This window comes from Heliconius melpomene, chromosome 11 (assembly GCF_056956725.1).
Source record: "Heliconius melpomene rosina isolate 202511_hmr_F chromosome 11, ASM5695672v1, whole genome shotgun sequence".
Classification (NCBI taxonomy): Eukaryota; Metazoa; Arthropoda; class Insecta; order Lepidoptera; family Nymphalidae; genus Heliconius; species Heliconius melpomene.
This window is the reverse complement of record NC_140399.1, coordinates 4,663,034-4,679,181: the sequence shown is the minus strand read 5'-3', so window position 1 is coordinate 4,679,181 and position 16,148 is coordinate 4,663,034. Positions and strand designations below refer to the sequence as shown.

Here is a 16,148-nt window from a genome sequence, read left to right as displayed (position 1 = left end):
ATAATAATTTGAAAACCTTAGATCTTTTTTTGCACACTTCCATTGTATCAGTAAATAGAAAGAGAACAAGATGGTCGCCGCGCCCCGATAATTCCTTCGATAGCTCCACCACCTCACAACGAGACACAAACGATCGATGTGATGATACTAGATGAGCCTGTGGATTGTAATAATACTTGTTAGCAAATGAGAGTTATACTAAAAATAAATCTTTTAATCAATTAATTTTTAGGTACTTGTATATAATTAATTAGAAAGGACGCAAGTTCAATACAAAATATCGATGGTAACTTGAAAAAAATATTTATTTAGATCTAGTACATACTTATTTAATATTGATATTTTTGGTCAAATAAAAAAAACCGGTTTAAGTGCGAGTCGGACTCTTCTCCTTCTCCTGTTATCTCCACACAATCTCGATATAAATAGTCTTAATATACAAACAACAAAGTGATCCAATGATGGTTCTATTTTTTCCTTTAAGGGTACAGCTCCCTAAATACTATTATAAATTATAACGATAACAACAAAAAGTCTAACAATAAAAAAAAACAGCAGAGTGTCGATTACCGAAACTTGTGCCCCCCACATAAGTGTTCAGATTAGTCAGTTTGGTTTACCTACATTTGGATGACAACTGTTATGCTGTACAAGAACAAGATATTACTCACCGGACACTGATCAATATCATTATAAATGTCGAACATTTGCAGCTGTCCCTCTGTTTTGCGTTTATCCTCATTAATGTGCGACATGACCTCGCGGAGGCCCGCCAGCGCCGACACTAACGCCGCGTGGTCCGGGTTGCTCTTGTGTGTGTGTTTTAAGATATCTGTATATAAGGTAATCAATTAGCTTCACACTACATTCCGCATATAGGAGGATAAACAGAATCTAATGTTTAGACATTCCATTTCCCATATTCCACCCAAGTTTTCAGACATTGAATAATGAGTGGCGGAACTCAACGTCTCGTTTTAACCATTTAATACACCTAGAAAATACAAATAATTCATTCCTCCGAGTGGGAATCTAACCTAACGCCTCGTTTCATTATCTTGAATTACACTTTATAAGTAAAACAAAAAAACCCGATTGCGTTAACTAAATTAATATTTCCAGTAGCAATTTTGCTATCAAAAAAATTTCAATGACACATCATTTATCAAGTCTTGAAAATTATAAATCAATTCCAGAAATATAATATTTTAACACTATACATTACACCCAAAATCCTACCTATGTGTGCATCACACTACTAAGTATAAACAAGAGCCAAAAGTATGTATTTGGGAACTTACCATCTAACAATAAGCTTATACTAGGTAGTCGTTGCACTGGTCTTATTAATAACTCCTGTAAGCTTTGCCGACCACATTCTGGTTTGGTTTGACAGATTTTCAGGAATGCATGAAATCTGAAACAAACAGCAAAATATAATATGTGCAATTTTTCATTACATTTTATGAATTATTGAGCCACCAGTCTGCACCACCCATGCCGAAAGGTTCTAAACTATGCAACTAAAAGGAGAAAACGTAGGATAAAAAAAAGATTATTAATAACCTTGGGTTCTCACGGTCACATTGTTGCAGCATCTCCTTGGTGTTCTCGAAGAAGTTGACAAACGGCGGGTACGCCTTTACCATGTCGGGCGTGTAGCGCAGCACGAGGCGGCCGATGCTTACCTCCTCGCTCCAGTGCGCCTGCGCGTAGCGGAGCTCCTCTAACATGCGCCTGGAGGCAGATATCACTTGTAATATTTTGGATATTTGTATATACTTATAAACATACGACTAGGTAGATGAGTCGCCTGGCAGACATTATTTTTTTTATCTCAATTAGCTTTGAAGTAATCTTTAGTAAATGAGTTATTGAAAAAGACATAATTTTGGCTTCTGCACTACAAAAAAAAATCGATTTAGTTATTATTCACCTTATCTATACAAAATGTTATATATTATCTATATGCTAGTCGATATATCGATCAATTTATCCACGCCACGCAATATACACTAGATAAATAAAAGTTCTTTACTCACTGGTGTAATTCATAAATCGGCGGTAAATTGCCAAATATTATTTTGAGCTCCGTATTATTGAGCAGTGCTTGATTTTTTCCATTATTACTATCTTCCTCTGCCATTTCTTCTAAGGGTTGTTTGAACATCTGTTAAAAATATAAATAGAGGTCAGGCGTGGCGTAGGAGCACTAAGTGTGACTATAAACGCGACTGGTTATGGGTTTGATCCCCACTCAAGGAGAGGAAATATTTATTGAAATTTCTATTTCCATTTCTTCGCTCTGGTGTCGATGAGTTCGGACATTCAACACGCAATGCCTCCAGAATTCGGCAGAAAGTGGGGAACGGAGTTTCTTAACACTGATCCCTCTGTCTAGCCTACTGCGTGCGTGACACAGCGTCAGTGGCGTAGCTAGGGTATTTGCTGCCCGGTGCGGCTTAGGGGACTTGATGCCCTTTAAAATGGTCTAAGGTGTAAAAAAAAACAAAGTGATCGTCGACGTTCATGCCCCTTTTCCTTTTGATGCCCGGTGCGACCGCACCGCTCTCACCCCCTAGCTACGCCACTGCACAGCGTGACGCTGATTTAATTTTAATTTTAATATCATCACGATTGTGAACTTACATTTACAATTGTGTGCAGTATTCCCACGTAATTTGACTCTGTTTGGAGCAACTCCATAAACACTTGCTGTCGCGGAGACATCAATTTTCGCACCACATTGTCAGGTACTTCGGACTCTGAGGTAGAATACAATCCATATTATTATCCATTCGTAGAACGTGCATAAGATCCCTGTGGTAGAATGTACCTTCTAATAGCTGCTTGCCGTCGGGAGAGGGCGTGCAGTCCAGCAGGTTGCCGGACAGGCTCAGCAGCACGGCGTCGCCCACGGACGAGCGCCGCTTGTGCAGCGCTGCGTCGCCGCCGCGCAGCTTGCGCTTGCGCAGCCGCTGCAGTGCTGCCGGCGTGCCACCCGCCACCGCGCCCACAGCGCCCACAGCGCTCGCAGCGCTTTCCTGCTCGCCCGCTGCACAAGGCGTGCCCACCGACGACCGTCGCGAGAGCTCCTCTAGGTACTGAAGAGAACAACCACCCTCTTTACCCTCTTTATGATACTTGCTGTCCAATAAAAGCTATACTATAAAACGGTACTACATAAAAGGTTTTGTTTACCTAGTTATGCCGGTTTACTTTTAATGTAATTATTTTATACTTAGTCATATTATATGCTATAACTTACATCTTTAAAAAGATAATCCCTTTCATCTTGCGCCTCTTCATTCTGCACTGACGCCCAGAACCACTCCGCTTTAACGACGTGAACGCGCGGTGAGCACTCCGGTGCTACCATTGTATTGTGCTCGTCCACAACCTTCATAAGACAGAATTAAGAAATAAGCATAGTTTCTTTATAAATGACTATACTATTTACTATTTTTTTTTTTGAATTTCATAAATTTATCGTAAACAAATTTTCTAATTTCTACCTCCGTGTGCACGCTCTAAAAGCACCTACACATTCGAAGTAACATGCAAGCATAACAGCAAAGAGTCGTCGAGTATTTTTCGCAAAGATGACCATCACTCAACAATGAAATTTCTAAAAGTCTATGGCATGACAAGCTTAACCTAATATTTAGTAATGTAATTAAATGGGGTTAGTACCGGTAGCGATAGTCCATGGCATTGCGACAAGGCGCGCGCGTCGCGGGTGGGGGGCGGCGTGGGGGGCGGCGAGGCGCGCGGCTGGGCGCGGCGCGGCGAGTGGGTGGGGGCAGGGGAGCACGGGGAGGGGGCGCGGGACGGGCGGGGGGCGGCGCCGCAGATGGTGTGGCGGTGCGCGCGGAGCCACACGCTTTGGGGCGTCTTGAACACCGCCGAGTCGTCCAGCTCGTCCGCGTCGGGCTCGTCCCTGGCCAGTGTCCTCATGTCGGTGCTGTCCACCGTGTCCACTTGCACTGGAGAAATGTCGAAATGGATGTCATCTAAATCTCTCTTTGGCGTAGAAACATTTTTCAGTTCTGGCGGTAAATGACAAGGGTTCACTTCGACAGTGTTGCGCTCCGCTCTCTTTTCATATTTCTTTTTTCTCTCGCTTCTAAAGGACGCTGTGAAAGATTTCACACTCCTTCGTAATTTGGAAGCTGATTTTACGGTTTTGGAACTTCGTATTGAAGCAAAAGAAATATCAAAGAATCCAGATTGCTTACTAATGTTCATAGATGAGATTGATATGTTATCATTATCAAATTCCCTAATAGGTGAGGAAGTAGACGCCACAAATTCTCCAGCCGGGTCCGTAGGCTTAACGCTATCAGGACTTACGGCCTCAACTGTTATGTCACCGGATGTTTTAGATACAGATTCTTTCTTGCTTCGTTTAAATATAGTCGGTTTAGTTTTAAACTTAAACGAATCTTTGATTTTCAATCTTTTTATTGATTTCCAATTGACGTCTTCCGATTTATCAGGTGATAAATTATTACTATCAATAGAGCTTATTTGAAAGTTAGAATCTGTAGAATTTCGACTTCTTTTTTTACCAGATGAAATAGTAGTATTCGAATGTTGTAATTCTTTGTTCTTTGAAGATACGGGTAATGAAAAGCCGGTTTCATCTTTGGAATCTAAATCACATAAACTTTTCGTAAGCGAAGAATGCAGAGACCCCGCCTCTGTTAAGCAATCAACGATATTAAAAACGTTTATAGATTTATTTCTAAATACTTCTCTCTTTTCCTTTCCATTAATTCTGGAGCCGCCATAAATTATTTGAGATAAATATTTGTTTTCCTTATCGCTACTTTTATGTTTCCGCATTTCAACCTGTGTACTATTTTTATTGTGAACATTAGGACTGAAGTCATCAATAAATGACTTATCTACATTAATAATACTGATATCTTCAGATGGAGATTTATCCTTATCATTAGTTACGCTATTCGTAATACTGTCTCTCGCAATTCGTAAGCGTTCATCTGTTTCGTCTCGTTTATCTTCGTGGATTTGGTTCGTTTTATTAGGACTAGCGCGGCGACCCGTGAGGCGTGCCGACAGCCTACGGTAGAGGGAGCTCTTTGGAGTGGACTGGGATCGATTGGGAGTGGAACGGGAGGGCTTCGAGGAGGTGTCGGGGGTCAGGTGTGGTGAAAGGATAAGCGAACGACCGAAAGTCTCCCCATTGGCCATTACCTGAAACATGTGTGAAACACACCACGCAATGATGTAATGAAGCCATTCCAAATACAAACATGCACAATTGTTTTATTTCTGTCGTGATAGAAAAAGTTAGAAGCGGATGTTCCATATGAGATTTTCATAAGATATTATATTTATGTTTTAATAATAACATTTTCCCTATTTTCAAAACAATGTACTGAAATGTCAAAAAGGTAATGGGGTAAAAATTTAAATGTGCGCAATATCCCCACAACCATCCATCAAAGCATGTTCAAGGTTGCGATATATATACAAAGCAAATGAAAAATAGTTCAAATCGTTACTGCGAGATGACAAATGTAAACAAACAGTACATGGTAGACTAATGTTGTCTTAGTGAAATATCTGTCAATGTAAATAAGCTTTAAATAAGGATAGATGTCGAATGGAATACATTAATGTGCAATGAGTTAAGCCATTGTGTTGCTACATACAGTGAAACTAATGAAATAGACAATGGGTTGACTTCGCGGCGTGCTGAAGGGAAGTGGCTACGTGTGGTACTATTAGCACTTTGCCCCATTGATTCAAATGAGTTTAGCGATAACGTAACTAAATTACAATATTTAAAAAAAATAGATATGAAACTGCAGAACATGTTGTAACCTCGATTTTACATAATCGTTTATAAATGTCTTACTCGTGTATACGAGTATGTGTGACAATACCAAATGTTGCCGAGTCTAGGCTTTTGTTTGCGCGTGAATTGCTATACAAACAAAAACTGACATTGAATGTCTCACTCAACACTCGACTTGTGTAAGGAGGAACGAAAAGCGAAAATAAAATAATAAATAAGAAGTAACAACCAGTGACCCATAATTTGTAATGTCTACAATGTAACTAAACTAATGGTGACTTGTGTTCCCAAGGATACTACATGCATGCTGAATTCATTGATCTAAAATTAGTGACTAATGTGCCATAGGTATAGGATATAAATAAGTTGGCATGTTAAGTATTCAGAGGTAAACGCTCTATGATTAAATTTATAACTTGTTATTTATCTGTATATTGGTGGCTTAGTTCATAATTGTCTTTATTACTTCATTATATTGTCATTCGTTTAAGTTTTTAAAAAGTATTGTTTTATCAAATTATTTTAATGATCCATTAAATTAAATAATTGCAAATAAAATAAAATAAGTAGTAAATAAGTAGTAAGTAGTGTTCAATTCGTAGTGTTCAAGGATAACTTACAACATGAGTACAGTCGGAGTCGTCGAGGGGACAGGTGGCGCCGCCGTTGCTCGCGAGCACATCCGCCATGTGCTGCGTCTCATCCTCGGGGAACCCTACGAAGCACACTCGTGCTCCAGTAAACACTTTTAAATTGTGTTCTTTCTGTAACATCATTAATTAAAATACGCTTATTATAGGCCTGTAATTCAATAATATTTAATAATTTAAAATAGTGCGTACTCTCTTCACGATATACAAGGATAAGTGAATTTGTTGCAGTTATCGCTGCAACTACACCATGAAGTAGGAGCTTAACATTCAATTTGGTACACATAGGCCACTTACAATCATAGCGTCATCGGTGGCGAGGCACAGAGCGTCGTCTCGCCGTTCCCAACTCGCCTCTACCCAGGACCTGGCCAGCACGGGCAGACCGAAGGCGGATGCGTACCGATATTTGTCCCCCGTCGCCGCCGCCGCTATCAAGTGCGTCACTTTGCTCGACATGTCTTTACGGATCGACCCACCCATGTAGTGGATCAAAGTTATCAGGTACGTCTATACCAATTAAAAAATAATATTAATATTTTAATTTTAATTTTGTTACATTCGAAATGTAGTTTTAGTATTGATCAACTGTGCAAAGAATGATTTAAAACGCAATCGATTGAAGAGTGAAAGTATTGAGAAGATTGCATAATTTCCAAACAAGTGTATATGTATATACTTACGAGTTCATCTTTTTTTCTGAACCCTGAGAAACATATAACCGCTCCTCGCATAGCCAGCGAGTAAAGTGGTCGAGCGTTCACCGGTGGTGGCTCTTCTCTTTCCGCGAGCTGTAATACTGCAGTCGGCCCCAGTACCCTGAGAAGACGCAACAATTCATATAAGCTTTAACTTTAAATAAGATTAAACATTTTTTTAATCCTTAGTAAGTAAAATATTCAAGTATATTTCTACGATTAAATCTTCGTATTTTTTTAGCAGCATATTCTATCATTATAGTTATTTATAGTTCCTAACAAATTAAGATACATTTTATAGCATAACATTTTCGAAAACAGAGTAAATGCGTTTTTAGATAACTTCAAACAAAATCGGGATTTAAAGCTGCCCCTCTTGTAGAGTCTACGTCTACGTTTCTATCCTAAGTGTGAACAGTGAAATGATACTTTTAAAATATCAATAAAAAAAATTGGATACCCCTTTATGTCACATAATAGCTATCTGTAATCTCTAGTTCCTATTTACGGAAATTAAAGAGTATTATATTGTACTTACGAAAAGACAACTTTTCATTCTTGCGTGCTTCGACTTATCGATATGCAATTAACAACATGTCAGTCAATGTCTAAATAGCAATTCAACTAAAATAAGTTAACTTTTCAACTCTTTTAAATAAGCAAGCAAAAGCAATAAGTCACAACAAACTGTAGTCTAAAAGGTTTTCATAAATTCCACTACATTAATCACGCTTGGCAGATTACGTACGGCCACTTGTGGCTGAAATTGTGATTGAAACCGAAATAGATATCGTTTAATAACGCAAGTAACAAATTGAATTACATTACATTCTTCCATGTTATTGTTTCTAATCCTATTTTTTTTTATTAAATGTCAATATAAAATATACCTTAGAGACATATTTCTACAATAATGGTTGAGAGATGGTATATAAAATTGAATTAGTACATAATTGAACTACGACATAAAACACATTTAAAATATGAATAAGCATTTCTATTTCTTATTTTTTTAGTTTCTCGCTGCGTCCCGTAAAATATAGAAATGTAAGCAGACAGGAAACCTGGTGTTAAGATACTTCGCCCCCACTTTAAAAACATTCTAAGTCATTGCGTGTTGAGTGAAGTAGGAATTGAACCCGCAACCGTTGCGTTGACACTTAGACGCTGTGCTGACTGCTGACCCACGACTACCTCAATATTATCCTGTGACAATAAATCATAAGACTAATTCAGATCTAATGTATACATTAAAGCGTTTTTTTTTTCAGAAGTAATTTTAAAAACTACTAGTGTTCGTATAAAATAATCGCTGAAAGTTTCATAGGCGCTGGATATAATAATTAAGGAACACACATCACAGGAAATATAACAATAATGAAGCCAAATTTTTATATTTATCAAATATTGAGTGCTAAAACACTCTCAATTGAGCTCAGCATGAAGTGTATCAAACTAGAATGCTCCGCTCTATAAGACATCATAGATGTTTTGTGTTATTTGTTAGTTAGAATTGTGAACAGCTGGATTTGAATGAAATAGTATAAATGTCTACATCAATTCCTATATTAAATACTTGTCATAATTCCGAGTAAATGTGTGTACATTCACAAATTTGAATGAACTTTTTTGCAGAACGATATCATTTTCTATTAATCGCTAAGCACGGGACGTTTTAGTCTGACTCATTATACAATAACTGCGCATACACCGACATTGACCATTTATTTCTTTTGAGAAATGACTATTACCGAAAATATAGGTATATTTATTATAGCAGCTATGACAACTGTGACGAGCAGGTAACGTCGTACGCAACGAGACGTCACGGACAGTATACCAGCATTGCAGCTACAGACGATAGAAATAGTTCTGACGAACAATACTTCAATAGAAATAAAGAAGACAAGCAACACATCGTCATGCATAATTTTTTTTTTACTATAAAAACTTATAATTATATCAAAAGCTTTGTGATAATAAAACTACTTAAAATATATATAAAAAGTGAGTTAACCCCGAGGTTTTACCTAAGAATATCAACAACGATCTATGTATATAGAACTAAGAATATTATATTAATAAGATAATTTTAAAATTAAGAATTGATATCGAAATCGTATTCGATTTAACAAACTTCAGGAATTAGCTTACATTTCGCATTTTGGTAAATCGACAACAGGGATTTTTAAGTCACTTAAATTTTCCAGAGGAAGTTCCTCTTCTTCAGGAGTTGATGGCAACCGCATGGGTCCCATTTTGATTGATGGTTTATTTGCGAAGCACTTCACTAAGTAATATAATCAGTCACTATTCGGGTAAAACATACGCACATAGTGACACATTGGTTACATCGAATTTCAATGTCCAATACAACCGTGAACGGAATACGGAATCACTCATTGAGTACTACCGAATAAGATTTACTATCATATTGATAACATAGAGTATCCAGAAACAAAGCGCAAGCGGCATGCGTGTTATGCGTTTCTCGTTAGATTGAAAAACAGCCGTGAGGAATGTAAGGCCGAAAATAGCGAGGAGCGTCGCGCGGCCGCAAGGGCGACCCTCGCGCTACGCCGCTTCGTACTCACACCTACTCGCGCCTTTATTTACATCGTTCCGTGTAACTCACCAACCTATCGCTTTTACGAGTGGAAGGTTCCGTACTGTACATTACTTACCGTTAACGAACCCCAATGCACTTTCAGGGTGAGGTCGGCTGTAAAATTGGTCTTGCGTGTCATGGCGCTAACCGTCACAGCGATCATTAATTTTACTGATCGTTTAGTTTCATTTTATATTGAAATTAAATATCAGTACGACATTGTTTATAGTAACGTGACAAAACGAAAAATGCCCGTGTATAAATAGAAAATAAAGCAACTCATATCATTGAGTAAGTTGTAAAATTGTTTATCACATTTTCTACACATATCTTAGTGTCTACGTATTATATTGACTAATAACATTGTCTTTTTAGACTAAATCTACAATTCATAATTTTCAGTTCAGTTCATAATGAACACCATTAGGTGTATTATGGTTTATTGACCAGAAAGACGTGCAATAATCATGAGTCACTTGTAGTCGCGAAATGAGTGATCAGTAAATATCCAAAATTAATTTTCAGCAAGCAAACAAGGGGCGCGACGGCGGCGCTTTTAATAATAAACAATTAAAGTCATCAATTGGTGTTCGGTTATACGCTGGAACAATGGATGCCCACCAAATAATGTAAATACACGCACTTTGATTTAAAGCAACATAAAACAACGTTATACTGTCTCCTTAACAAGTAGGTTGCTGATGTTGTCTACATACTGTAAAGTAGTCAATTTGGCTAAAATCATGACCTACTTTTTTTAGTGTATAATAGAAAGCAATAAATTGAAAAAGTAGTTTTTCAAGTAGATACATATTATAGCATGTTCAATGTTCATACTCTATTTCTCGGTAGTTGAAATATTCGAATAATTGTAATTATTTGAAGGTCTTTGAACAACTGCAATTATTTATTAAATGTGTTAAGTCACACAATATTTGCTATTTTGTTTACAATTACAATTAAAACTATAATTGATGAGGATTATGTACTTATGCGAATGAAGGATGTATTAGGTGAATTAACATAGGTATATTAAGGCTTACCTATACTTCGCTTTATGTGCTGCATCGAAGAGCTCTCCTTCGAAAGGAGCGGTCACGAGGTAGGGTGCCGGTCCCGGCTGCTGCTGTGTCAAGGGCAGAGACTCGGGCCCCCGCACCGTCGCCAACACGCCCAGTCGCTCGCACGCAGCACGAACTCTTTCACACTCGAGGCACGATTCGTTCACGTACACCAACGGCGTCGACGGGCCTAGTAACCGTCATGTTATTAATGATTGCAATACAAGCCGCGAAGAACGTAGCCGGAAGTAGTCAGTTAGGCGGAAGACAATTTAAATAATAAAAGTCAACGTCACAATTTGTATGTGGCATATAATATATACTTGTGAATTATATGGATCAATTTTTTGAGTACATATTAATCATATTTTAGACTGCAGTACTAAAATCTCTGATTTTATTTCATTGTAGAGCAAGTTTGCATCGCCTGCATATTAACAAAAGTTTTAGTGATAAAGTTTACATTGAAAACAAAATCTACTGTTATACAGGTGATGCACGTCAACAAATGAACGTCATCGGCAAGGTCGAGGGTTCAAACATTCATCTAAATATAGAATGTTTCTGTATGAATTCCAAAGAAGGATATATTTCAGTTAATCATATAAGGAAATTATGAGCCATGAGTACGTTTTATCTGATAGCGACAACATTCAAATTATTAGAGGTCGGTTTTAGGGAAGACAGAAGCTAGTGGTAGTGACACGCAATTGGTTCTCCTTTTCAATTTGTAACTGGTATTAAGTATCACGTTTTGAAATTTCAGTCTGTATTTTGTCTAACCAGGTAGAAAAATCTAAAATATAGTTAAATCTTAATAATTAACAGAGTTAGAGTCGAATGCACGTTTTCCTTTAGTAGCGAATTCTGTGTCTTACATTTACAATCCCCACCAAACAATTGTATATTTGTCTGTAAATGTGATCCAGTTACTCTAATGGTTGGTCCCAAACCGGTCGTTCAGTGGGCAGAGGAAGTCTAGTGTTAAGACACTCCGCTGCCCATCCATTATTGTTTATTATTATGCCACATAAGATTTTTTTTTCTTTAGTCATATAATACCACTAATATTATAGGTGATGGTTAATAACAATTATTTTTTATGACAAATATCTGATTATTTTCTTATTTTCTTAATTTTTTCGTTCCGAATGTGTAAATTTAAAATTATTAAAAGTAGGATTAAAAACAAAACTAAAATGTGAGATTAATTAGTTTTTCAGCTACTCTATTCACAACCATGAATTTAAAAGAATAAAAATCACCATTAAATGACAGATGAATATAACAAAAACTGCAGCAATTAATAATTATTTACGAGTTAATTAGTATACAGCAAAAACACGTGAATTAATTATTTACACATTATTACTTATATATATCATCAAACTTGCAGGTCATGAAAAAAAGCCTTGTAAAAAATAGTTTAGACTCAAAAAGCCTTGGAAAAATGTATGCAAATTCTCAGTTCGTCTATGAGATAGTCGTAACAGTAAAAATTGAGGAAAAATGAATTATTTAGCAACGTTTCACGTATATTTTTTAGAGCATTCGACATGCAAGTCATGCATGCGCACTCACATCCTCCACCGAGGTAAGATCGCAGTTGTTCTACCAACGCTAGCATGGTTGGCATGCGTGCCGCAAACCACGCTTTACGCCATCTGTAAAAGCTACTTCTATCAATATGTCTCGTTTGTTCAATATCAATCATTTTGATCATTTAACTATAGCATACTGTTTTGGCATAGCAAATAAGAAAAAAACTTAGATTCACATTATTTTTGTACTACTTTTGTTGCATGCATGCAAAACTTTCATCGTTTTAACGTTACTTTAATTTTTAAGGAACAATTTTGATGACAGAGTGTAAATAATGGCGTAACATCTCACTCACTGAATTTATTATGCAGATTAAAGATTTTCATTTCGAGAATCGAACATAACCAATCATACATGGGCGTAGGAATAGCGATGGCCAGGTGAACCGTGCTCACCCCAGAATAGACTTGTATCCACTTCAGAAATTTTACTAATAAAAAATTAACTCTGAAAAATTAAACTAATAACCTTTACACGGACATATCTGCTCAGAGCTAAAGTCCAGGCTAGTCCTGGCAAATATCTCTGGATACGCCAATGCTTAAATTTTAAAACATCTTGTCCATGTTGTCAGTAGGAATAAGTGGGGGCTTTAAAAGACCCTCTAAACTATAAAAAATATGGAGACCTCAGCAAAAGTGGCTCTGTTTGATGAAAATTTGACAAGAAAACTGATGATCAGAACATTTAATTTGCAGCTTTGATAGACCATCTAAATTATAAGGAATAAGTATATGACTCCTTGACAAAAATTATTCAGTGTCAAGTGTTTTGGTTAACACATACAGCACTAATAGAAGGCTAGCTAAACTATAAAAAATAAGGATAATTCATCTTATCAAAAATTTTCAATATGACAAGTATTTTTGTTAACTTATAAAAATTATATGTTAAGAACACCTAATGTAGATCTTTGTGTCCAGGTAAACTAAAAAAAATGATGTGGCACCATAGTAAAAATAAATCTGTAAATAAACAGAATATTATCTAAAAAATCTAATATGGAATAGTTATACAATAATATATATAGGAATTACACCGTTGTAAAGGAGGATCAATATAATTTGACTGAAATATGAAAACTAACATACTCTATGACAACAAATATCTACAAATTTGAGGCCAATTGTGGCAAAGAGGCATAATGCAAAATTTGGTAAGTGGGGAACTGGAGTGGAGTGTCTTAAATGTAACCTACATTACCCCGCCTACTTGCCTATGCCTGGTACATAAAACATTGTACAGGAAAATGTAAAACTGTATAAGAAATTAAGTTGGAGTCTTACAAAGATAAATAACAACTGATATGCTACAAATGTTCCCTTGTATTTGGTAGAAAGTGAAAATATCTATATTAATTAGAATAAAAAAAAAATATTTGAAGACTCAAATACCTCACATATTTTACACTATTCCTGCTTTGTGATTTGAGAGGAAATGGAACATTTATTTATTTTTATAAGGATATTGTCAATACTGACAAATTTAAAAGTTATTGTACATTTGTTAGTAGTGCTGTTGGATTTGCATGAGTAAAAAAAGTAAATGGTAAATTAAAAGTATCATATTTATAGTAACACTTCTTTTTCAGGAAACACAATGTCTGCTGCTGTCTGCTCAAAGTCCTTCTAGTATTTATCTTAAAATATGCCACAATTGTTTAACATACTTTACAATTTTAACATGATATAGCATCACAAAAATTGGATAGATGAAATTTTTATTAGTAATATATTGATTTATCATGAATGAAAAGACATTAAAATATTTGAAGGAATATTTATAGGAAGTTATAAACATAAGAAAATAATAAAACCAATAGCAACAATGGGTTTTAGATTCATTAAATAAGTAAAGAGCTTGAAAATACTATTAGCATAAAATTGGCAAGAATAACTCCTAGTATCCTCCTTTGGTAGCAAATATTCTTTATAAATATATGATAACAGCATATTTTGCAGTATATTTTAAAGGCCAAATAATACTAAATACATAAAATTAAAAACTATGTTTTTGCAACTTCCTTTAAATATGCTGCAAATCTACATTTGCAAGTCTTAGAAATCATTTAATCACAACATTGAGGAAAGAGATGTTTAAAATTGCCAAATAAAATAAATAATAAAATTCAGATAATTTTGGTAAATCATGTATATGATAAAAGAAAGCAGCTTTACGAGAAGAGAGAGAAAAAATTATCTTATGTACTCTGCCCTGATGACTTAAATTTAAAATTTTTGTATGAATTCAATTTATACTAATATTATAAAGCTGAAGAATTCTCATATCCATAGGTTGGTTGACTGGAAGAAAACTATTAGAGATAAGGTGAAGGTGGACCACCAAAGTATAAATTTTTTATATAAATGTGTATCACAAAGTGCAAGAGTGATGAGAGCTACTACAGCCACTTAAAATGGGTTGTGTCTTCATTGGGACTTTTGTTTGACTTGATTTTATGTGTTTAGAGCAGTAAAAACTAGTCTAGTGTATAATCTGATTTGAACAATCATTGTTGTACTAGTCTCTGAGCCTTAAATTCAGAGACACTGATTTAGATGGTATTAAATTTTAACAGAACTAAGTCCTCTCATAGTATCTTAGTAATTATCGTATATTGGTTTATCAACAATTAATTGAGCTAAGGCTAATTAGCCTTTTAAATTATGCTTATTCTGAATCCTAAAATAACTGTAACATTACATAAAAGATGTCAATTAAATTAATTTAATTTAATCCAACAGAAAGTCATGTTTCTAAACAAATAAGCTTAACTTGTATTCAGTGTAGGTATGTGTAGTCTGACTAAATCTAATGTTGATCAAAGAAAATGTAAGTATAGTATTATTTACTAAAACTTATATTATTATAAAAATACATCATAGTATACATTTATATAATAAAAATAATTTGCACTATTTTTATTTCTTAAGAAATATTTAGCTAATAAGTTCCATAATTACATATAGATAAGGTAAAAACTTTATACAGTATTATTTTAACAGATGTTCAGTGTGTGTATATTTTGTACAATTCAAATATTCCTCGTACAAATGTCAATGCCAGATTTAATATATTCAACAAATAAACCAACAATTGATTTAAAAAATTACATAACTTCACATAAACGAGTTTAAAAATCTAAAAAGATTACTAGCCTATGAAATTGCTTAAATTCAAAGAATCTAAAAGCTTAAATAATTGTAATAGTTTATGAATATTAACAAAAATAAAGTGTATACCGTTTGAAAGATTTTTAAATCCTGACATCTACTGAGCAAAAAGTAGTTTCCACTTAAAGAAGTTTACTACTTTTTAACCTACTACATACGTATCATAGATATATTAAATCAAATTTTATTATGTGTCATTGTAATGTACATAGCAATATTTAGAGAAAATTTACCATCATTCTCTTGATTTTTGTCAGTTACAGCGGTGCTTCCTGTTTGTGACATGCCCTTAGACATTTCGTCCATCTTGCGTACCACTTATTCGTTATATCAATCACATAACACAAATAATAATTTTATTTACAAAACTCTTAATAACACCTGAATTCACTACACTTTGAAATATAATATATAGTCTTTTTTAATGAAAAGTCGGTTTGTCCAATCTAATAACATTTCTAAAAATTTCAATAACACGACGTAAACGAAACGACTAATAAATGAAGTTGAATGAAGCATTACCAATGGT

At 35.2% G+C, this 16,148-nt stretch overlaps 1 protein-coding gene across 7 annotated transcripts in view; it reads right to left on the bottom strand.

Annotated features, from left to right (window-relative positions):
- Positions 1 to 16,148, bottom strand: part of pbl (epithelial cell transforming 2 pebble) — a 22,591-nt gene extending 6,443 nt beyond the window's left edge. For 2 of the 7 annotated variants that reach the window (XM_085193219.1, XM_085193221.1), the window contains exons 1-14: positions 15,853 to 16,147; positions 10,827 to 11,034; positions 7,161 to 7,296; positions 6,775 to 6,987; positions 6,448 to 6,591; positions 3,694 to 5,220; positions 3,269 to 3,400; positions 2,837 to 3,104; positions 2,650 to 2,765; positions 2,043 to 2,170; positions 1,567 to 1,737; positions 1,302 to 1,417; positions 672 to 832; positions 17 to 157 (exon numbers count right to left, since the gene is read on the bottom strand). In XM_085193219.1, the coding sequence (XP_085049345.1) occupies positions 17 to 157; positions 672 to 832; positions 1,302 to 1,417; positions 1,567 to 1,737; positions 2,043 to 2,170; positions 2,650 to 2,765; positions 2,837 to 3,104; positions 3,269 to 3,400; positions 3,694 to 5,220; positions 6,448 to 6,591; positions 6,775 to 6,987; positions 7,161 to 7,296; positions 10,827 to 11,034; positions 15,853 to 15,925 (3,534 nt within the window). In that variant the 5' untranslated portion in view covers positions 15,926 to 16,147. Of the gene's footprint in view, positions 1 to 16; positions 158 to 671; positions 833 to 1,301; positions 1,418 to 1,566; positions 1,738 to 2,042; positions 2,171 to 2,649; positions 2,766 to 2,836; positions 3,105 to 3,268; positions 3,401 to 3,693; positions 5,221 to 6,447; positions 6,592 to 6,774; positions 6,988 to 7,160; positions 7,297 to 7,713; positions 9,090 to 9,329; positions 9,694 to 10,826; positions 11,035 to 12,425; positions 12,509 to 15,852 lie in introns of those variants that run through there. The other 5 variants (XM_085193218.1, XM_085193217.1, XM_085193224.1 and 2 more) reach the window with 5 other exon arrangements.